The 25427-nt window shown below is 34.6% G+C and overlaps 2 protein-coding genes across 2 annotated transcripts in view; both read right to left on the bottom strand.

Moving 5' to 3' along the window:
* LOC143223408 (uncharacterized) overlaps positions 1–7327 on the bottom strand; it is a 43569-nt gene extending 36242 nt beyond the window's left edge. Inside the window, exon 1 of the mRNA XM_076451353.1 lies at positions 4481–7327. Coding sequence (XP_076307468.1) covers positions 4481–7129 — 2649 coding nt within the window. The 5' untranslated portion in view covers positions 7130–7327. The remainder of the gene's footprint in view (positions 1–4480) is intronic.
* LOC143223409 (uncharacterized) lies at positions 7327–13628 on the bottom strand. The gene is made up of 2 exons (XM_076451354.1): positions 13233–13628; positions 7327–9377 (listed from the first exon to the last, which is right to left on the bottom strand). The coding sequence occupies exons 1-2, from the start codon at positions 13264–13266 to the stop codon at positions 7327–7329; spliced, it is 2085 nt and encodes a 694-aa protein (XP_076307469.1). The 5' UTR covers positions 13267–13628.
* Positions 13629–25427: the final 11799 nt, after the last annotated feature.

Genomic DNA, 25427 nt, shown 5'->3' on the forward strand with positions numbered 1-25427 from the left:
TAGGCCCCTCAACCACCAGGATCCTCTTCTCCCCTTCATGGGTTACCACACACGGCAAACACGCAGGTGGATGTTTAGATCCCAGAGGAGGTAAACTGAAAGTACAGAACCTTCTCTGGGAGGTCCCCTCACCATGTATAGGAAAACAAAGACAGAGACACGATGCTCTCTCTTGAAAAAGGATTCCCTCATTGAGGTTTCAAGATGAATCAGGTTGTCCAAGTGGAGCACTGGCAAAAACAAATCACACTTGGCAGGCAAGAGGAGGTTGGATGATTCAAGGAACCAAACAAGATGAGTATTAAACCTTTCACAAAGGACTCGGAATAACATACATGAGTTTGCCTACACATTTGCACACTAGCTTTTGATACAAAAAAATCAGATTTGTTCATGAAATATGTTCACTATAGATTTATTTAGTTGCCTCAGTTCATATATCCATTAATATAAAACTGATCCTTAGTCTTCCCTGTCTTGGCTGTGTTTTAGTGGACTAGTATTTTGTAATATACATTTATATTTAAATTATTATTATTATTACTATTTAGAAATAAATTAAACTTATTTTTCTTAAAACATAGGACAATAAATCAAGAAGTAAACAAACAATTATCTCTTCTCACTGACTTTTGTACTTCTTTGTTTGTTAAGCCTTTTACAATTTTGCATCTGGAAGATATCAAACAAAATTCTTTTTAGCTTTTATACATTTTGGTCGAATAACCAAAAAAATCAAAGAATTACACTAGTACCGTAAAATTCCACTGTAATTTATTATGCTTACTAAGATTTATTTAGATTTTGTAAGATATCAAACTTTGAGCAGGCTTAAAACACAATCTACCTCATTGAAATCTTGGATCGAAAAAACATGAAAGCCTTTTAAGAAATTAAAATGGCTGAGAACACCACTCTGGGAACATTCTGGGCTGTTGGACGGTTATTCACATGTCATATACTGCAGCAAGAGTATATAAGAGACTTGTTCAAAAATATTGAAAGAGCTGAATGGGGCCACCATGTTTGATTCAGTACATAAGCCACATCTCAGCAAAACAAAAGTATGCGAGGTTCTTATATTATATTCTTGCTTGTTAATATATAGTTAGTATTTTGACATCACAAGCATCTAATCTTAAACAACTCTGCATTCAACATACCATACTAAAATCTATACTAAATGTGTTATTTTAATATTTATTTTATTTTTGAATTAAGAAATAAACTCATATAATATTAAAGTCTGAATTATAATCTACAATTTGATTCCAAACTTATTGATATAAATTCATAAAATAGTAGTTCAATAAAATTTTAAATGCAAGTCAACAAATGCAATCACATGGCCTTTGAACCCTGACCCATTGTGAAAGTGTTAACCATCTTCACCAAAATATTAGAGGCAGCTAGTCAAATAAACTGTAAAATAATCAGAGAAAATCTTGGGATCCTTCCCATGCTTTGAGAAAGGAAGAACAATAGCTCTGCACTATACATCTTAATAAAACATTCTCCTGCAAAAATTGAGTTAAAACAACCAGAAGAAGAGCAAGCGAGGCAGAAGAGAGATGGTGAAGCATCTCCTGATGAATATCACAAGGTCTGACCAATGTACTGTCAGACCAATAAAGACTGAGTTCAAGTTATGCCAGTGTAAATGGGCAATCATAATTATAGCAACATTACTGCTAAGAAAAAGTGGCAATGTTTCTGCCCACGACTTGGTGGATGGGGAAGAAACAGAAGTGCTGGAAACAGGAGTTTATGATGAACAATGATACTGTTGAAAATATGTCAAGGTTTTGGAAATAAAACAAACAGCTACTTGAATAATGCAATATGGTACAACCTCTATGCAATCGTTAATAGATGGAAGACTAACAACAGCAGAACCAAGTTTTGAGAGAATCAGTGAAGAAAAGCCAGTCAATCTGTTCCAATTTTTATCATGGCACATGGGTTGGGTGACATCAACTGTAAACAAGCTAACTTAAAATGATGGAAAAATGATTACTGCTCCATGGACCACTGCCAAGCCTCCAACAAAAATTAGAAAAAAAGTGAAGAGAATCAGAAAGATTAATCAACAGCGATAAAAGACTCATTAGGTGGATGAAAACAGGTAAAAGAACCAGTACTTAATAGAGAAAGGCATTGATCTGAGAGCACACGTTCCACAGAATAACCACTCCCATCAATATCAGTATCATCCAAGAAAGGATTGTGTCCTTTAAAGCATTCCATAATGATGAAGGGAAACAGCAGCTATCCTATGAGAGCATCAAGGTACAATTGATCTTAAGTCTATGCTAGTGACAGGTAAAGAGAACAAATCTGAAAGAGATATAGTTACCTACAGCCTCAAGTGTACGAAAAGGAGGAAACATAGTCAACCAGTAATTTTACACTTCCATGAGCTCATCCACCAAAAATCTTTCATTCCAGTATAAAGAAAACTGACAAAAGCAAATCTAGTGAAAGTTTCCTTTAAGGAAAGACACATGGAATGATGAAAAATCAACAAAGCCTCAATATCATCCTAATAAGAATGAAAACCTTAACAGTTATCTGTATCAAAATGGTGGACATTTTTGTTTAGGTTGTGGAGAACCTTTCTGTTTGCAATCATGTTTAGTGAGGGTGTGACCAATTAATGATGATTCTGCATGTTGAGGTTGAAAAAGATGGATTCAAGCAGGCACTGGATAGAATGATACAGAGAGAGAGAGAGAGAGAGAGATCGGAGTAGATGTAGAATCATTCACTCGTGCAACCACATAGTTCAAAAGACTTCACATGGTATGAGAGAGACTGTGATGGAGGCACTAAAAGATTTGTCTGCACTCTCGCTGTAGCAATGGAACAGTGTGCAGTAGCATATGCCCAAGATGGAATAAGAGAACTTCTAAGCCTTGGGGTAAAAAATGTTTATAGTATGTAAAGGTTGTACCTCTTTCTCCTCCACCAATTAAGGCATAATCAAAAGTAAGAAAGGTGGGATCCACCATGATTGACACAGTGAAGGTCTAGTTGACACTTGTAGATGTCACGGTCTTTGCCATCACAATGAGCATGCAACAAAGAACCATCACAAGATGCCTTAGAATGTTTGAACCACTGAGAATGGAAACAACTGAGAGGTTTAGGACTATAAGAACACCTTACAACTTAAATGTCTTGATAGTGACAGGCACACATGATGATGTAAATATCAATACAAAAACAATGGTAAGCAGCATAATTTCATCTTTACAAGTGAAGATATGTTGCTGAAGAAACAAGTGAACATCTCCATCTCAGGGATGTTTTTTAAATCTGTCTCAATGATAATTTATCATGAGGAATTCAAAGTGGCATTGTCAGTAACATCAGTGGGTATATCCCCAATGACCTTTGATTTCAGGAAGAGTTTGCTGTAGTTTAAATAAGATGTTTCCACTAGAATATCTCCAGAGCATAGCTTCTTAACTAACTTTGGAAATCCAACAAACCACTCTAATCCATACTGAATAAAAAAAAAAAAAGAAGGAGACACTTGCCCTAAAGGTTTGTCAGACAAAAAATGAAAGATGGGGTGGTGACTGCTTCGAAGTCATCCAAATCTAGCCACTTTCCTATGAACAAGTTTTTTTTAATTGTTTTTTTTGGTTGGGAGGTTACTGTGTACAGGATCCATAAAAATGAAGAAAGTTCAGTGTCCACTGACCCCATCCACCATGGAGTCAAACAACAATTCTAAAGTAGAGCATTGTAGAGCACTATAGCCAAACACCAGGATTACACAATGTCCACAGCATCTATTGAGAATGTCTAACACTGCTATTTAATTGACCATAACCCAACAGAACCAGCCAATTAACCATGGGGAAGCCACCCCAATGCCATTCATCTACACAAGGTCATTACAAAAATTGATATATTGAAATGCCACCAACATAAACTGACCCATCAAGAAAACCTTCAACCACCAGGATCCTCTCCTCTATTTCACATGATAACACACAGCAAACATGTGGGTAGATGTTCAAATCCCAGAAGAGGTTCCCTCACCAGATGCAGGAATCCACCTCAAGGGGACTTAAAAGTACAATGTCTAAAAAATATAAAGAATTATAAAATACATTTCATATGGTAATTACCTAATAACTACTTCATCATGAAAGCTTTACTTAACTAATACAACACAGCTACCTTATTCTTATGAGATAAAATATATTAAAAAAAAGAAAACTAAAGTCAGACAAATTGTTTTCAGTAAGTCTTCAACTATCACTGTGCCATTCAGAAAACCAGCAACTTATACTGCAAGTAGACTCTTTTTTCCCATAAGAATGTCTACATTCCATCCATTAAGTCAGAGTATAAACCTTTTAGATTTAAAGATTATAAACCAGGCATTAGGGCTCTTAAATATTTTTAGTGTGTTGTTTTACAACTCAAAGTATTATACTATGCAGCAGCTAGTTATGTTACTAACCTGATTATTTGATACTTGTTTATTTCTACTGGAACTGGACACAAGTTCTAAGTGCTTATTTCTCTCAGGATAACTCACTGACATGGAGGAGTTCACCTGTTCATCTTGATTCTGGTAAAAATGGGTAGGATTTTTCCTGTTTGGGCTGATCATTGTTTCACCAGGCTTAGTTATATTGGGTTGTTCTTCCTGATCTGGTGTAATTATAGAATATTGAATTTCTGGGGAATTAAACAACTGTTTCTCAGTATTTGACAAATTTAACTCTTCATTTCGGCAATACAAGTTCAAAGCTTGCTTGTTTGCATATGGACTAACTGGACTTCCCTGACTTTCAGTTTGATTTTGCTGTCCTTCCTCATCTTTACTGCTAATTGGATGTTCTTGGCTTGAACTGATCAAGTATTTTGTGAACTTTCCAGAGCACTGCTGTTGTTTCTCATTCTCATTGGTGAATGACTGTTTAGTAGTTCCAGAATTTATTAAACACTCTTGAGATTTAAGTATATGTAATTGCTGATCTGTAAGTTGGGAATAAAGTAACTGATATTCACTGCTTGGAGAAACCAAAAGATTATCAGGTTTAGACAAACTATGATTTTGGTTCAGCATGTTTATTGATTGTTTGTTTCCATTAGGAACCAGTTTTGAAAGATTAGTAATGTTTAGCTGCTCCTCCTGATATTGGGCTTTAACAAAATGTTTACTTTCATCAGGGGTGGACACCATCAGGGATCGCTGGATACAACTATAAAGCCCACTACTAATGACTGATTCCAGAGAATTAAAACTTGTTTTTTCCTTGCTTTCCCTTAGATTAACTATTTCTATAGAATCTGAAGCAGATTGCTCTGTTTTACTTTGGTATATCTCAAATTTATTTTCAATTGGACTACTCAAAATGTGATTAGTTTTAGATGATTTCTCTAGTTCTTGGCATCGATATACCCAATAACTAGAGTGTGTAATAAGCAGTTGTGGTGATTGTTTTGCTAAAGCCAAGATTCCTGAGCAGCTATGAAGCCACTGTCTGGAATCATAAAGTCCAATCATTTGTCCTGGAGACAATCCAAGTAACATATTTTTTGCAGGAACAACTTGCCAATTGGAATACATAGATAATTTGGGATCAGTATCTTGAGGAACATACATAGGTTGTGGCCTGTAGATACTGCAATAAGTTGACCTAGTTGAGCATTTAAGCCCAAGATAAGTGTACGAGTGCCCATTGATGTATTGCTGAATGCAATGCTTTTTTGGGCGAGGTGTTTCAGGACTGATTAATGTGGAACCTATCATGGTAATAACCTTTTTCTTTAAAGGTAAAGAAGATGGTCTAGTGGGTTTAGTCTTACTTGCTTCCACATTAGGATTCTCAATTTGAAAGCTGTTATTTGCAATGATTCTTTCTGTAGAACAAGGTACTGGAAGTGGTTTATCTGATGTAGGGATATCAGGTGGAGATTTGGATGCCAAATTGAAGCTCAAAGTGGAACTGACTGACTGGTGTAGTGGTAATTGAGCAATGTCTTTAATGGGATTATTTTCCAAGACTAAATGCATTACAGAAGATGGAAAGAATGGTAAAGGTGGAGACAAAACTGGTCTTTCAGGAACTGACTGCATTTTACTGAAACTTGCCTGCATGTACATAGATGAGTCAGAAGAAATAGAGTCCATTTCTTTGAGCAGATCCATAGACACATTAGTATCAGGTCTTCCCTGCATAACCCCAGAGTCTGGGGCAAAAGAACAGGTGCTTGCTTTCCTTTGAACTGAGACCATGCTCTGAGGAACTGACTCTAGATTTGAAGTATGTAGAGTGGTTGGTACTGAAACTCCTCTCTTAAAACACAATTCTGTGTTAACTAGTTTACTAAGAGACAAATCCTGAATAATTTCAGCATCCTTTGGTTCATCCACTTTGATTAGTGAAATATTTGGAAAGGTCTTCCCATTGATCTCTTTATGTGCAACCATTTTTGAATTACTTAGAGCAAAAAATACAGAATCCATCTCAGTTATGTGCTTAGACTGTAAAGAAATTTCTGAGTTCACTTCATCCTGTACAGAATTCTGAACAGAAAGAACAGTCCCTCCAGAATTTAAAACTGGTTTTGATATGGTAACAACTGATGTGGCTATGTTTTCTTTAGGTAGCATGGAATAATCTTTTAATGCAGATTCTATTTTCTTAATGTTTGGTATTTCTTGAATAACAGATAGCCCTGTATTTACTTGTATAGGATGTACTAGCATGTTGTCACATATTTGTGTATTTTCTCTTAAATCTTTCATCTGAACATCACTTGGTTTAGTAGATGTGACCATTAACATTAATTGTTGACTGGTTTGGGGAAAGTCTGATAGGTAACTGAGTGACTTGTTTTTAACTACTCCTTCAGATCCATTTGCTGGCTCAGATATTTTCCTCTTCTTCAGAGGAGGATTTTCTGGAGGAGGACTGATTGTAGATTTTTGAAAAATATGAGATTTACTGGTTAATCCATGATAAGGTATTTGAATATGAGCTTCACTATAAGAAGGTGACACCTGTCCATGTTGAAACAAAGAATATACTGATGTGTTTGACTTCGATGATTGTGATGCAGAAGCAGCTGATGAAGATGAAATAGGCAAAGCCATCATATATTTACTTGGTGAAATATCTCCTTTCAAATAATGCAAGCTTTCTTCAGACTTGAAGTTGTACTCCTGGATACCTTTACAGTAATGCTGTTGATGAACAATGAAATTTTCCTTACAACGAAATACTATATTACAGAGTTTGCACAGAAAAGAAACCTGAGGGGACTTTGTAACTGTTTCAATGGCTAATGGTTTCTTTAATGCCACAGAATCCAACAAACTTTTTTCTCCCTTACTTCTGTCTTTAAGTAATAAATCTTTAATGATGCTTCTTTCTGGGTTTTTGGATGTTCATGAAAACTGTCTTCTTTGATGTTAATTTTTTCTAAGACAGACATCCTTTCAACATTAATATGTAAAGGAGAAAGTTCTTCTGAAGAGCCAGTTACTCTGTCATTGATTTCACAACTTTCTGTTACACCATTTCCCATTAGAGCAACCTGAAGCTTAGAGGCAAAGCACTGATCAACATTAGTACTGGTATGAACCTTCTTTGCTAGACTTGAGTCTTCACTGTATCGTCTCATTCGTACAGAAGTTTTAACGTTCTTTAATTCTGATTCAATATTCTGGCTAGAAGAGATGCTGGATTGGCGGGTATATCGCCATGACCACAGGGGATCTAGTGTTTCAACAATAGCAGCATTTTCAGATATAAGCTTGCTTATTCTTTCCTCTAGAATCTGAGGACTTGTTACAACAGGAGATTTAACAGACTTAATGGATGGAGATATTCCTTGGCTTTGACTTGCAACAGCCCCTTCTGACAGGGAACTAAGTTCACTTACTTTTGTATCTGGTATCTTCAGCCTTAATTTTTTACTCGATGGGAAGTTATCCTCTTTTCTAAAACAAGCAAGTTCATCACTGGCATTATAGTTTTTTATAGTTACATTCTGATTACCTGGTTTTTCATCTCTCTTTTTTTCTTTGACAAGGGAAGACATATTTGAGCTTTCAGATGTTTCTGTATGTAACTTTAGAGAAGAAACTTCAGTGAGAGGTTTAATTTCAGAGGATATTGAATTGACTCTTAAACCATGGAGTACAGACTCAACATTGGGAGATTCCACTGGTGGGCCATATATTGAACTTGGCATTAGAAGACTACTCATTATTTTTTGTGAACACATCTCAGTGTTAGTAGTTTTTCCTACTGTGTCACACGTGGTAGACATTAATGTAGAGTTCTCTGATGCACCATGTGCTGCATTAAAACTGATTACTGTAACTTCAGACAATGCACTTGTCATACGAGGTAAAGATGAATTTGTTGTTACTACCAAACTACGATCCAAATTTGATTGTAAAATATTGCCTGCCATCCTTTCAGTAATAGTTGTCATCATTTCTTGATTTGTTAGATCACCCACAGTTACAGCAAACACCTTCCCTATTGTGTTGTTTACAGACTTGTTTTCTTTACCTCTGTCATTTTCTTCTGGGGAATTGCAGCTCCTGCAATGATTCACTGAAAAATTGCTGGAAAGTACCTCACCTACAGTGATAGGTGATTCAGCATTCATTAAAGAACTTTTTGCTTGGCTTAGAAGAACATTTGTATCAGTAATCTCTGCTTCCTCTCCAGAGACATAAATAGATGATTTAAGTAATTTACTGTTTGTACCAGAGGAGTTATCTTCTGACATAACACACAAACCAGTATCACATTCCTGTACCCAACACTGTTTATACACCAGTGTGTGTCTATCTGAATGATCCACTGATGAGCCTTTATCATTGTTACTCTGTGTCAATTTCTCTTTTGCATTACCACTATCATTTGTACTCCGTTTTTTAAAGAAGTTAACATTTGTAGATTCACCATTCTGTGGGAGGTTCCTACGTGTATATGCATTTTTTTGGTTCTGCTTATGATTCGGAGTTGATGAAACACATGTAACTGTCACCACTGTTCTATGTTGTTCAGCATCAATGACCACTTCACTCTTGGAAACCTCTTCTACAATAGCACATTTTGCTGGGTCAATAACCACTTTAATCTCATTCTCTTCAGGTACCAATATGCTGCCAGTTTCCTGCACAAATGAGCACTTGAGAGAAGGTAAGATATTCGTTTTTTTTCCTTTAACAGTACATGAGGAACATTGACTGGTTTCACACTTTGAGTGTACTGTAGTACAGAAAATATTATTACTCGATGACAGTTTAGAACAACTTTCTAGTGCCTGATGAGGCCTACAAATAAGTTTTGCAGGTTTTTCATGTTCATCAGCTTCACTGGCACCTGAAACAATTAAAAATAGCCATATAAAAAAATTTAAAATGTTGTTTGGACATTTGTTACATAAATCACAAGGGATAAAAATAATTTTTAACTTGCATATCAAAATACCCATCAGAAAAACATTGAGCCAGATATATTATAGTATAGCCTGCAAGTACAATGATTCTCTAAATGTTTCAGTGGTAGAGTACTGGTTTAAATGTTATAGTTCAAAGGCCTTAGGCTCAAGTCTCCAAAAAAAAAAAAAATCTTTCAAACTTAACATGGTAAATAGTTGAGAACTTTTCACAGACTAGAGGGCTAACTTGTGCTTTTAAGCTCCAAAATTAAACACAATGAGAATTTCAGAAAATATGGAAACACAGTGATGGAAATTAATGATAACACTTCAGTTCTTATGTGAAATCTAATTGAATATATTTTTCTAAATAATGCAAACAGCAAAAATAATATATTTTAGGGCATTATTGAACCATGAAGAGAAACCTGCATTGGCTAAAGCTTTACATACCCTTTACTTGTAATTTTAAGGAAGGACAAAAAAGCAATAACTAAACTGACTGATTTATTTGAAGTTAGAGAAGACCAATGGCAGGCATACCTAGAGTACAATGAACAAAAAATAGTTTTATATATATATAAATGTAAAAATGTTTAGTAAACTTCAAATTAAAGCTTTCATCAAAAAATATGTATCTTAAAAACACAAAATAAGCTAAATAAAGAGATTATGAAAGTTTTAACCATTATGTTTCAAAAGTCATGAGGCACTGGGAGACTGGAAGGCTAGTGATGTGAATCCTCTCCACTTTTAAAAATCAATTGAAAAGGTTTAGGGAAAGACATGAAAAATTACATAATTACAAATTAGAATTTTTCATTATAATGATGTATGAATCTAATATGAAAGTTGAATGTTTCAGTTAATTAATGATATTCAAAAAACCTATTAAAAGGAGTTTTTCTAAACTTGAGTCTCTTTACATTACTTTTTTTAATACTATGGATTAAATTATTCTGATAAACTTTGTTTCTCTTGACTTTCTGCAAACTTTTTATAATGTACATCACAGTTTCATTAGTGAATTCAACTCTTGTACAGCTTCTGAAAAAGTTACAAGTTTAGAATAAAGTATTTTAGGTTGAAATAATACAAATAATTTAGATAGTAAGTAAACACTAACTAATGTCATAGTATGTAGATATATATATATATTATATGTGTATGTGTGTGTGTATATATATATAGATATAATAGTCACTAAAAGAGAACAACAAATATTACAATGTTGCAGAACTGAAACTGATTTTTATCCAACCTGCCTAGTACGTTGGGTTAAGAGCAATAATTTGTTATTATGGACACCTTTTTTTTTCCCTCAGTGGGCTCATCAGATAACCTGACGTGGCTTTGATATAAAACACACACACACTTTACTTACTTTTTTATCCTCAATGCTTTGTCATAAATACAGTAACATTTCATAATCCCCTACAATTTTAGGTTGAAATAATGTTGTCATATATCAAAGGACTTAAAAACAATATCAAAAGACTTTTTTTGTTTGAAACAGTTTTAATACAGTAAGGAGAATGGAATTCTAAGATTATACAAAAATAAACATCTACAGTTTAAGAAACAAATGAAAAGAGGGCATTCATACTGTTGCTAGTATGAAATGCTTGACTTATGAAACAACTATCTTGTTTTTATACTTTTCAGAGAGATAGAGGTCTACATATTACATCATATTATGCAACTTTTATCTCACAATAAGTTTTTGCCAGTTACATAACGTAGTGCAAAAAACTGAATAGAATTAAAATAAAATCTCTTATTTTCTGTGTAAAGTTTGCAGAGCAAAACATCACTAACTGGTAGCATTAACTGAAATATTGGTGGTACTGTTAGTTATATTTCTTTCATATAACTGATATATTATTAGCAAACCAGAACACATGGTTTCATAGATTTCAAAAACAATTTTATGGAAAAATAGTTGAGAAAAATGTATTTTAAAAGGTGACAAGGGTCCATGTGGACTCCACAAGAAATTCTACAATTAATAAGCTTCCCACATAGATAGACAAAACATATATAACCTGCATCACCAACACCCATCAATGGTAACATAAAACATTTATAACCATTCACACTTTTAGAAGGTCTTCTAGGGTCACTTCTATTAACTGTCTTAATTAGAGCTTACATGTCTTATAAGAACACAAATTTATTCATAAGGGGGTGCATACAATGTATCCTCTTAAACATGGTACATGTGCTACAAATATAAAATGGAATATACCTAAAAACATAGTATATTAACAATCTACTTATAAGTTTGGGTCCAAGACTGAAGATAAATGCCAAACCACATTTATTTTTTTAGAAATTTTAAAAGAATTTAGTTAATTGACCATTTTTTTTAAACAAAAATGTCATTGTGGTCAGTAATATTTTTCAGTTTAAATAGTTAAGGATGTATACACTCTGAAGTATTTTTACATAAGAAATTGTCTGTAACAAGTCCCAATTAACTAACCTTGCTACAAAATCTAACAGAAATCATAATGTAGAAAATAGGATTAGTATTTATTTCTCAAATACTTCTGCTATCTACATTAATCAGATTTAAAGTGGTAATGCAACTTGAAACCTATGGAATTTTTTTTCAAAATATAATTCATGGAACATCAAAGCAGTCCCACTCCATCACTTGTACATATGTTATAACACTATGTTTTAGTATTTTCAATAGCCCTTTATGTCTGTCTAATTAATAAACTTCTTCTCATTGTTCAACTAACAAGAGATAAATCAAATAATTACAATTTTATTTGTGACAAATTTTTTTATAAAAAATGTATAAGCATACTATTATTATAATTAAGTATATTGCCAATGTAATCACACTGATAAAATTAAGAAGTTGTCATATGATATCCAACTTGAAATAAAATCAAATATATTTATTATAATGTGCAAAATGAAGTAATTGTTGATATAAAAATTAAGTACAATTACGTCTTGTCTGGTGCAAAAATTTATGAATACTCTGAATACATCTCTCATATCTAGGCTAAGGGATTTTAAAATCAGATTTTACACATAGGCCTATAGTATTTTTAGACACTAAACTACCAACCAAGTATAAAAAAAAGAAACAAGAAACTGATTTAAGCTTTTTAAATTAATGTATTAATTTGTGCGATATCTTGTTGTGTTTCGATTTGATGGTTAACAGATGTTTCTAGAAAAAATGATTATGACAGAATTGTAGTCGAAGTTTATTTTCAAGTTAGCAAAACGATAATCAAAAATTCGCTGGAAGTGACGCTTCCACAAATTTATGTCATGTTACACAGCAAGTTACAGATACTAAAAAGTGGCTATCATTTATGATTTTTATAAATTCGTGGTTGCTAAATTAGATAAATAATTCGGCAAAAATTAAAAATTCCAGGGCAAAACGTCGTTATTAAATCTTTCTGATAAAAGATAATCTCACGCTGACAAGAATTTGAATAAATACTAAGTAAATACTTTTCTTTCCTTAGTGAGTACTAGCCTACTTCAAGGGTAAACAACCTTACATTTAATCGTACCCTACTTTGCTTTTCAAACACAACTTAGGCTTACTACTTCAGAATCATTCATAATACGTAACGTTCATCCTTAAGGTCAACCCCTCTCCTTGCGAATAAAAAAAAACAAACATCAAACTTGTGACAAGACTAACTGTCAATCACTTAACCTAAAATATCAGTATCAATAGTTGTGAAGTCGTAATTCAAAAATATAATATTTGTATGATGCAGAGAAACCAAAAACAGTCATTAAGCAGTAGGACTTACTCTCGTTTGCCTGACTTTGTTTTCGACGTGGCATGGCAAGGCCCTGGTGGAGAGACAACGTCTTCCCTAACCCCAGGCTCACAAATACTAGGGAATCCCCCAACAGCGCTGATGACGCACCTTTACTGGTCCTTTTGGCATCTTTAAACGCAGTTCTAACAAAATCAAAGTAAACAAATATCAATCCCAAATATCACCGTACACTAGCACAACCTCGTTTTACGGTTTCTACAAGCTTACGTGGTCATTCTTGGACTATCAAAATAGTGGCGGGCCGTCCACGATGTACCGGTATAACTTCCACTAGGCTACAACCTTGAGCAATGACGTCAGAGAATACCCTGCCAAATGGCGAGTGTGTTGAGGAGGGTATCCCCGACGCCATGTTTACAAGAATTCGCTAACACGTGGTGTCAGTACACTAATTTTTATTAAATCTCTTTAATCTCACTTGACATTAGGTTTTTACACCAAGTAACAGTAAAATAAGCTGATATATAACAGAATTATTATACAATAAAACAGTAAAACAACAACAAGCAATGCATATGTGTGATAATCACTCAATTATCCGAACTATTTCTTATTGCGCATAAGAAGATACCCAACAAGCGTAAGGGTGTAGTTGATGTTGACATTTTTCCATGGTAAAGAAAGATTTCAATGAAACAACCTTTAGAGACGACCTGACGTACTCATAAATGGAAAGAGCACTTTTATAACGCCTTCAATGTATATGCCGTAGCCATAACCAGCGCAAGATGTGCGCGTGTACTGTTAATGTTTATTTTGTGACATTTGTGACTGTAATTTCTCGAAACGAAAACCCCTTAAAATTGTACTTGTAAAGATAATATATATCTTTATTTTTATTACGTGTTTATTGCTGAAACAAGTCGTGTTTTCGAATAGAATTAAAAGTGTCAAATCGTGGACATTTTATACTTAAAATGATAAGTTATATTTATTAATATTTTAATACGGGTTTTTACCTTCTCTCAAATGAATGTACGTTTTAGTAAAAGAAACAATTATTTTACCTTATAATATTTCATTGTGGATGACAGTTGACGATTACTGAGTTGGTAACATTATTATCAATACGAGGAGTAGATTCGAGGGCGATAAGGGAAAGCAGTGTTTTCTCATGAGATATGTAAAATTATAGTATTTGTAGCGATCGAGAGTAACTTAACACTCGTTGCAAATATATTGTTGTTTTACTAAATATACCAACCAATCTCTTCTTTTTCCGTGTCACATTGTATTTGGAAACAATATTAAATATAGTTAAAAGCATAACAAATTATAATATCTGTGGTTCATTTTAGTTTGTCAGGATGTGTGTGTGTTTTTTTTACATTAGAAAACTTTGCAAGTTAAAGTTCTTGTATACAGAATGTTCGAAATAAGGAGGTATCTGCTGTGATCTACTTATTTTGAGTCCCTGTGCGATGTTCTCCGGTAGAACAGCGGTAAGTCTTCGGATCTGCAACGCGAAAATCAGAGGTTTGGTTTCCCTCGTTGAACACAGCAGATAGTGCGATGTGGCTTTGCTATAAGAAAAACACACACCCATCCGAAAATATTGGACCACCCTGATAATATTAATTAACGTATACAAAGAAAAAATGATTATAATAGATACATATGCCTATTGTCTTCATTACCTCAGCACATAATGTTTAACTACCAAAAAGAGGATATTTCATGATATATCTACTCTATATTCAACACATTTCTGTAATAAAATTGTACTTATATGCACGTGTAACGTTTCTAATTTTACGAGTTTAAAAGTTAAACAAATAAATATATATCTATAGATAAGGAACTTGTATAATTTCATCGTAGCATAATAAATAATTTTTTAAGAACTTGTCACAAATTCCCAGCTAATAGAATAACTGTATCAATAATTAATTTTGTACTCTCGGTGGACTCAGGAGATAGCCCGATGTGGCTTTGCTGTAAGTAAACACACACACATCCATTAACTTTGTGTTCCCCTACTGGCTCAGCGGTATGTCTGCGAACTTACAACGCTACACTCCGGGTTTCGATACCCGTGGTGGGCAGAGCCCAGATAGCCTCTTGTGAAGCTTTGTGTTTAATTCAAAACAAACAAACCATTCACTTTGTAAATCTAAACAAGTGATACTATGCTTATCAAATAAAACACTTTTCAATTGGAAGATCCAGTGCCGTGTATATGTTATGTTTACATCCTTGTTGATACTGCAGGAATAAAAAAAAAAAAGAATTTATTGTATAATAAAATAAAAGTGCAAACAAACATGTTCAATATGGTGTTATAGGTTATTGATATTAAATAGAACAATTTCATTTTCAAATATTTCAAGCAATTATCCAAGTTTGTCATTCTGAAATGCTTTTTTAAATGTTCATAAAAACGAGTTCATTGGTGTACATACCAATTTGTAAAAGGTCTTACCCAATGCATTGACAGAATTACACAAACAAGTAACAGTAATGAGCTTACACCATATAAGTCAAATGGCTGGTATTACAACTGTACTGGGTAGTATTGTGAACGTGTTATGTTGAGAGTTTATTCATTGCAATAATCATCGCAATAATGCTTCATAGGATACGGATTAATAGTATGGTAGGAAACCAAAATATATGAGGTTTAATGATGCATTTCTAAGTTAATAATATGCAGAGTAAAAAGGAGTCTTTGTTTCAAATATAAAATTAAAGACGTTAATACGTCTAATACACCGTACTTTTAAAAGTATTGTAAAAGCGACGTCCTTTGTAATGTCTTCCAGTGGCCTCATGATAGATTCAATGTTTGTAACACTAAAATTTTGATTTCGATACTCGTGTTAGGCATTACACAGCGAACCAATCGTACAGTTTTGCCTTCAGCAACAAAGAAACAAATAAAACGTTTATGATAATTATTCAGAGTAATTCAATATGTAAAAGGCTGAAAGTTTTTAACATATGTAGTGACTGAATGTACAAATTAGATGTTTTGTCTCAACTTGATAATTAATTTGTTTTATTTTTAAAAAAGGTATAAAAGCTTGTTGGACGTTTTTCTGCTTTAATTATGACGCTAAGCAGTAAGTAATTCTAATTAGTTTATTATACAAAATCAGTTGCAGTGGCTTAAAGATACTTTTACAATCTATTCCAGTTAGCTTATTTTTCGCGACTACCGATATCTCATATTCACAATGAGTCACTGTTATTTTATTTTTGCTTTACCATCAGAATCAGTGGCGTAAAATACCACCGTCACAACCACAGCATTGCTACAAGCCCAGGGAATGAAAGGGGCCCAGAAGTAAGATTTTTTTTTTTTATATATATTATTCCTAAACCCCTCTAGCTCATCACACCGCCTGCACGTTCATGTATACATGATGTAGTGAGTACAGTATGTGTATCTTCTTTAGGCCATAGTAACAATTCTGACTGAAGTAACTGGTCGAAAGTTAGCTGTGTATGAAGTGCAGTAAACGGAGCCAAATAACACTAACTTGTTTTTTTGTTATTTTAGTTTCTCGCAAACCTATTCGAGGGCTATCTGCTCTTGCCGTCCCTAATTTAACAGTGTAAGACTAGAGGAAGGGCAGCTAGTCATCACCACCCATCGCCAACTCTTGGGCTACTCTTTTACCAACGAATAGTGGGATTGACCGTAACATTGTAACGCACCCGCGGCTGAAAGGGTGAGCATGTTTGGTGTGACGGGATTCGAACCCGCGACCTTTGGATTACGAGTCGAGTACCTTAACCACCTGGCCATGTCGGGCCAAGCAAGAATGATTCGCGTATTTTCTAACTTTTCTAGTACCTTGTGATTTTGACAGTATCATTATTGTGGAGTAGACCGCGTTGACAGTTTTCGTATGGCAGATGAATGGCAAGTAAGAGGCTACAATTAGTAAGTCTATCAATAGCAGAGAGCGCGTGCGACGTCATGACGTCAAAAGACAAACGCCAACACCAGGAGAGATTGTACAGACGTCATAACGAGATAAATTTAACCAGCTTTTTGAATTTTGTAATAGGTGATACCTTTTAGTGGAATGTGTGCAAGATGTGTAATTGACTCTAACCTTGCAATATCATCCACATGCCGTTTCATTAATCAAAATTTTCCGGAGAGTTTATATGTAAAAACATATTTTTAAAAATGTGTGAAACGTATTGCTTTGACGACTGATTTTTATTTTCCAGCTCAGGATCTTTTCCAATTACAAATTGCTTAAGTTGAATAATCCACGGGAGTTTAAGCTTATGCCTGCTTAACCCTTGGAAATGTATTTTTAAAAGGATATTCTTAGTTGTTTACTTCAAGAAAGAATTCAGTGCGGTGGTTGAAAGAACCTTAAAGTACCGTTGTATGTAAACTGTTGTTAGTTGTTATGATTCCTTTCTGTGCTCTTTTTTTCTATTTTCTTTGTTACGTTACAGCAAGTTTGCGTTTGTTAGCAGAACTAAAACAAAGTTAACACATGCTTCTAAAACGTTAGCACTCATTTGGCACTTAGGTGGTGAAGAATAGAAACAACTACGCCTACAGTATGCTTGAAAGTCACTGAACGCGCGACTTAGAAACATAAGAGTCACCTTGATTTGTTACAGAAAAATAATTTTTGGTACGAAAAAGCAACTTCATCTGTTTAGATCAGGTAATCCACATGCGTACTTTATTTGGTACGAAAATGGTCAGCATGTATAGACCATTCATCCTTATATGAATAATATCAAAAAATGTAAAAAACGCAAACTATAGCATATATACAAAAATGCAGGAACATGCAGTACTGTGCAAAAGTGTTAGGACAGGAGAATATTCTATTATTTCCATTTTATGTGTATATTTCTTCCATGCTATTACAGAACGTAAATATCAACACTATGGTAATATTTGACTGACCTCTTTTGCAACTGAATGAATCAGGATGTGAATATTTATCACTCTTTAGAACTCCTATATACTTGTACCAAAGACATGTCAAAAGAGTTATGCCTGAATAAACATACTGATTAAATTTAGGATCAAATAGCTGCCATGGTACCCCATGCAGTGTCATAACTATATAGAAAGAAGCTTGCAAGGAACCAGCATCTAGTAGAGAAAATAATAGGCAGAACACCTAAACTCGATGATACTGATGTTAAGTATCTTCGTTTATGCAGCCTTCTGAACAGAAATAATACTGCTACTGGTCTCAAGCATGAGATAAATGACCATATATCAAATGACAGAAAGTGTCCAGATCTACAGCATTAAGAAGGCTTAACGAGAATGGAATATTTGGTCGCGTATCCGTTAAAAACTTGTACTTTGGAGTCCAAATATTGTCAAGAGACTAAAATGTGATAAAAAGTACAAAACTCGCATGTTGATGATTGAAAAAAGTCTTATGAACGTGTGAGTGGAAGTTTGAAATATCTGGTACAAGGTGTATGTTGCACATCCGGGTGAAGAAAGGTAAAATATATCTACCTCAATGCTTAACACCTACCATGAAACATGTGGGTAGGCAGTGTGGTGGTTTGGTTTTCTTCTGTTGAGGCGACAGTAAATATTTCCAAAATACATGAAATTAATAGACCAGCACATTTACCAATAATATGGAAACCATTGGACATACCATGACGAATCAGTATCTGATGGTATATGTGCTGGTCTATTAATTTCATGTATTTTGGAAATATTTAAGATAATAGCTTCAAACACTCATCCAACCTATGGAGAAATTACTTAGCTAAGGAAAAAACTGCTGGAGTCATTAAAATAATTCAGTGGTCCACACAGAGATCAGATTTTAACCTAATTGAGCAGATCTAGGATTTGATAGATCCAAAACTTAACAAATCAAAAGTTACTTCCAAAGAAATTTATGGGAGTGCATTAGAGACGTTTGGACTCAATTCCCAAAGGACACTTTCGTTAAACATGTTGCAACAATGCATGAAAGACTGTCTGCAGTTATTGAAACAAAAGGGAGACACACAAAATATTAGCTGTTTGTTGAACTCAAGTACTTTCACTGATTAATAAAATTTTGGCGTGTCACCTGTGATTTAACTTCCTTTGTTCTTCGAAAGTAGCCTGAAGTCTAATTTTTGACTTTGTTCTTACACTTTTGCACAGTACTATATGTTCGTACAACACACACACATATATACATTACCCTCAATAAATATTTAGATAATACACAACTACTTTAACAATAGTAACAAGGTGCAGCTTCCCTCACCTGATTTTAGTTTGGACAGCAGTCCTCTAAAAGGAGGTGAATTGCTGATTGACTGCTGTGTTGTCTCTTGTGATTACTTTGTCTGCTCAACGTAAGATCCATCTTGTTTGAGCCATTTCTTGACAGTGCCATTTTAAATTTTGAAACGGAATCACTGTCAAGGCTTTGGTGATGGTTATGGGTGGTTTTCTTAGCTGGATGACTCTTTGCTGTTACTGAAACAGCATTCACGACCTCTTGGTTGGAGCTTTCTCAGTCTGCTAATGGCTTTGTGGTGCTGTATTTCACCTTACTTGTGACCTGGTAGTTCCTAAAATGTTTCTGCTTGGTTCTTGATGTTTAAGCTCCTTTCTTTATTTTAGAGGTCACCACCATCACTAATAGTAGTGAAACTGGCACAGCTGGCTGGCTCTTGATAGTTTTGGCTACTAGAATAATTGTCACCATTGATGGTGTTACCTGTTGAGTATTGACAGATATATGCTAGCTTCTGCATCTCTAGAATTTGACCATTAATCGAGACAACTCCAACACAAGAAAGGTCTTATTGTGCGTTTTATAGTCTTACTATTGTTAAACACTATCGAACACGACATCTCAGTAGCAGCTTCTAATGTTGAAATGTTAATTTAGACAGTTTCATTGTCGGTACAGTTGAAGGTGTTGGAGATACACTTGGCTCCTTAACCTCCTGTTAGCCAGGTTCTTTCAGGGGTTTTGTCACCGTATGCTGCATTGTTGTTGGTATTGAAACATCATCCACCGTGGTTCTTGTCTTCACTAACCAGTTCATCATTGAAAGGGCTGTTTGAATATGGAAGACCTCGTGACTAGCATGGTAACTGATGCAGCAAGGTTTCCTACATTAGAAGCAATGGTGAACAATACATCTTCAACTACTGTTCCTGTAACAATGAATGTCAGGTCAGAATAGAAGTGTGAGGGCTGACCTCATCTCTCATCATCGCTCTGAAGAAAAAGTCCTAGGCATACTTATGGTTATATTTATAGTTTCCTCCCATGACAACGCCTATACAAGAGGTTTTAGCATATATAGAATGGAATTTTGACCAGTTAGATAACAATATAGCCAAAAGGCCCCAAAAATTTGATCATATATAGTGAACTTGTGGATTGAAAATGTAAAGTTATATTAATTGCAATTGGTCAAAAGGTCAGCTATGGGGAGTAAGTTGAAAAAGTTATAACTGCCTGGTTATAACCAGTACTCCTTTCTAAGCCTTTAGAAGCTCAGTAGTCAAAGTAACACCTTGGTTAAACGATATTTATATAGGTATCACATGTATACATGCTCTAATCACTAATATAACATGCATTCCTAGCAACGGTGAACTTCTTGGTCCATAGATCTCTCTGGGTTTCCTCTTTTCTCATGACAATATCACCAGGCTTACTCTTTTAACAAGATTCATTCCTTCTTCTTCCATCTGGCTGTTATAAAACAGTAGGAGGAGAATGAGGTTTACTATGTAGAACTGAACCTTACACACATGAGATGACAATATTATCATTATGTTTGACCATTTCAATACAATAATGGTTTCATTGTTTTTTCTTAGGAACTTCTTGCTGTTACGGTTACTAGGTTTTTGCGATTGACAAAGTTTATCAAATAGGTGTGACTTCCCACCTTTCTCAAGTATGCTTACAGCATGAATTTTCATTATTTTTTATACTGTACTTTGTATTGAAACATTAATAAAATATTTAGAAACTTCTTGCTATAATAAACATTTCAGTCTGCATAGTAGAAACTATTCTACCACAATGAAATAAAATAATGGGTACACTAAATTTGTATTTAGCTTATATCTAAGCTAATGTCTATAAATTTCATATACTTACGATAATTTCATTTACTAATAAAGATTATGATATTGTTCTACTGAAAGATCATAGACTGTTTTTACCGAAAAATAACAGGTCAAACAATGTATTCTCTCAGACATAGTATTAGTCTCTCCAGCACTCTCATCCTGTGAAGAAAAATTCAGTACTTCAAAATTCAAAAATGAAAAATTCTCTCACATGTTTATGAATAAAAGCATAGAAAATTGTTGCTAGTGGTGGTAGGACAAGTAGTATTTTAGGTTGTATCTATAGAAGTGTTGAAGGTTATAATTTCTTTGTATAGATCACTGGTTAGCCCACATTTGGTATATTACATTCAGTTTTGAGTTCCTTACCTTAGGAAAGACTCTGAACAGTTGGAAAGGATTACAAGTATCGTGCCCAGACAGGAGGGCATACCATACAAAAAGAGGATGATATCTTTCCAATTGTTGAAAAAAGAAGAGTTGGAGAGATCTGGTTTAAGTGCTTAAGACTGTAAATGAAATTGATAGTGTTGATGTATCATATCTTTTCGTACTTTAAAATGAAGGCAGTAGAAGTAGAGGACACAAATATAAGTTTTGGCAGGGTAAGAGTCATTTTCCGTTAAGACAGTTTTAATTTTCCAACAGGGTGGTTGGCATTTGGAATGGGTTGCCCTCATATGTTGTAGAAATAGTAAATTTAAGAAAACAGCTTGATAAGTATAGGAACGATAAGGGCTAGCTTTAAGAGTTTTTATTTGTTTTGATTTATTTAATAGGATTGTTTGTTTGTTTTGAATTTCGCGCAATGTTACTCAAGGGCTTTCTGCGTAAGCCGTTCTTAATTTAGCAGTGTAAGACTAGAGGGAAGGCATCTAGCCATCACCACCCACCGCCAACTCTTGGGCTAGTCTTTTACCAATGAATAGTTGGATTGACCGTCACATTATAACGTCCCCATGGCTGAAAGGGCGAGCATATTTGGTGCGACGCGGGTTCGAATCCCCGTTCGAATGGCCTGGCATGGCCATTTAATAGAATGGAACGGTCGAGATGGACCAATAGATCCAAAGTTGTGTCAATATGTTATGTTATATAATATTTTGCAGGTCAGTAAACACTATTATATTCATTTCTCAGTGTCTTACACATCCAGATCATTTATTGCATTCTTTATATAATTAACATATCTCAGTAATACATCATTCATATTCTGTTAGTATGTTTATACTCACTTGATACATTAGATCAGATTTGGTCTAACTAGAAACAAGATACTTCGGTGTTGGCAGCACATACAAGAGCCACACCCAGTCTCCATTTTGGTATATCCTTTCCTTCAGTGTCTTGTCAAACAACCTCTTCTATTGTGTACCAGATTTTTCTATCTGTTGATGTTCAAACCCATACCTTAACATTTTCATATATTCTTCTGAACATTTTTAAATGACGATTTTTATTGGAGGACTGTACATCATTTCTACATTTAGCACGACTTTTCAGTCGAATATAAGCACATTCAGTGAAGATCCTGTTAGTTTCTGTTTAGTTACACATTGTACGTGTTCATCTCTGTTGGTTCATTCACTTTAACAAACCTGGGAAGTATAGGCTTGATAGTCTGCATCACCCATTCCACTAAATTATGAGAATGATGGCATTAAGTCATAGTGCATGTATTCACACCCAACTTTGCTGTTAGAGTTAACTCGCTGATGTATGTGAAAATCTACAGTTGCTCCAAACTGAGCTGTGCAGTGCTCTGTCAGCACATCAGTCAGAAACTGTGTACATATGACCAATGGATAGGATTCGGCCCACCTCTTGACAAAGTAAATAACAAAGACTATGTCAAGATCGTTTCGTTTTGTTTCTGGGAGTGGATCAACAATATCCAGGTCAAATTTCTGCAAAAGAGAAACAACGTTTCCTTACTGGAGGTTTCTTTGTTTATCCTGCCTTTTTCTCTGCACGACACTCGCCAAACGGTATCTATACCGACACTGAAGTACTCAAATCGAATGTGGGCAGAACTGCCATCACACAATAGTGTAAGCGCCCATAGTACCTGGTGCCCTGCAGCATTCATATTGCAGAAAATCTGCCTAGACAATTATACGCCAAAGCTCTGTGACTTCTAGCTGAAATATAGGATCACACCCACTGCTCAGTGGTTGATAAAAACAGTACAACACAACTTCTTGTACTTGTACATATATGAGCAACCAGACTAGATATTGTACTTCTACTTGCATTTCCTAGAGTTCACAAATTGTTAATAGTGGCATTCATCTACTACTGGAACTTCCTACTGCATGGGTTGCTGTCACTATAGTGAAGATAATCTCAACTTCCATTTGGTCCCCTTTTATCCAGAAATGCAATAAACAGACGTTGTCTCATTATTCAGTGAGAAAATTTTTATTTATGTTTCTGTGTTGCAGGCCCAAATGTACAATTAAATTGTATTTTTACTAGCCATTATCTACCATGCTATTAGTCTTTGACAATTTAATAGATCATCAATTACTTCAGTAACACGTGGTTCACTCATACAGTGAACTTTATACCACAAGTTTGGTCAGATGTTTTACTAATGCTACAATTACAATTAAATGTTTCTTTATGTGCAAAAACGGCTCGTTTGGGTTGAGAAAATATTTTACATAGAAGAGCAAACAACGTTTCGACCTTCTTCGGTCATCGTCAGGTTCACAAAGAATGAGGTAATTGACCGGAAGCTGACCACATGTTTGAAAGGGGGTTGTGTAACTGAGTCTCGGAATGTAGAGGGCGGTGTTAGATGTTTGAATATATAATCATAAACCAGATTGTCCATTACGACCAATAATGTCCACATATGAATCATTTAGTTACAATCTTGGTAAATACATAGCATGGGCATTCTTCAAATATGTAACATCAGCCAGCTCATTCATCAAAGACTCTTTTAATTTCAAGTCTAATCTAAATCAACTTAATCATAAAGCCTCAATGGCCAGTTTCGATGTTATATCCCTCTTTACAGAAGTTCCAACCACTGAAGCCTCCAAGATAGCCTCAGAACTCTATATCCGAAACCCTAACCGAACTATAGTCATTCCCAGTAACCAGTTAGCAACCCTCATAGAATTCACCACGATAAAGACAAACTTCATGTTCAACAACCAAAACTATATACAAAAAAATGGCCAAAGCATGGGCAACCCAGTATCACCAGTTCTAGTCAATATTTTTATGACACAAGTTAAAACACAAGCAATTAACACAGCATTACATCCACCACTATACTGGTACAGATATGTAGATGACACGGTTGCGGGATTCAAATCTACAGAACACATACTTAATTTTTCAACCACATTAACTCTATACATCCCAACATTAACTTCACATGTAAACAGGAAGAAAGCAATCAAATATCATTTCTTAACCTCAAAATTACAAGAACCGACACACAATTCAAAACAGAAATCCACCGAAAAATCACCCATACTGGACTATACATTCCTTGGGACTCAGCACACGAAACAAAACAAAAACTCAACATACTAAGAAACCAGATAAACACAGCCATAAAACTATGCTCACCAGATAAAATTAACGATGAATTAGACAAAATAAAACAATATTTCATCAACATCAATAAGTTTCCTCCACAAACCGTAGAAAACATTATACGCACACACCTAGACAGAAAGCAAAATCAACCAACAAAAGTAAATATATCTCACGAATCAAAAAATCACGAAACCATATACTGCTGTATACCATATATTCCTGACATCAGCAAACAAATAACCAACATTTGGCAAAAATTAGTAACAAAATATGACATTCCAGTGAATACTAAATTTATTCAAAAACCAGGCACAAAACTGAGGTCTATACCATGTAAGAACTACACTGACAAACACCACACCAACATTATTTATAAAATACAATGTGATAACTGCCACGACTTCTATATTGGAGAAACAAGTAAAAAAATGGAAACTAGCTTCAAAGAACATAAAAAGTCACCTTCACACGTTTTCGAACACTGCAAGTCAAATTAACACAACATAACCATAGAAAACACTCAAATACTAAATAAAGTAACACAC

The sequence above is a fragment of the Tachypleus tridentatus genome, chromosome 8 (genome assembly GCF_004210375.1).
Source record: "Tachypleus tridentatus isolate NWPU-2018 chromosome 8, ASM421037v1, whole genome shotgun sequence".
In the NCBI taxonomy this organism is placed as follows: domain Eukaryota; kingdom Metazoa; phylum Arthropoda; class Merostomata; order Xiphosura; family Limulidae; genus Tachypleus; species Tachypleus tridentatus.

Excerpts from the sequence above, each read along its gene's own strand:
- LOC143223409 (XM_076451354.1), bottom strand. The coding sequence starts at position 13,266 with ATGCCACGTCGAAAACAAAGTCAGGCAAACGAGA. Across the intron at positions 9,378-13,232 it reads ACAAAGTCAGGCAAACGAGA|GTGCCAGTGAAGCTGATGAA; the intron begins GTAAGTCCTACT and ends TAATTGTTTCAG.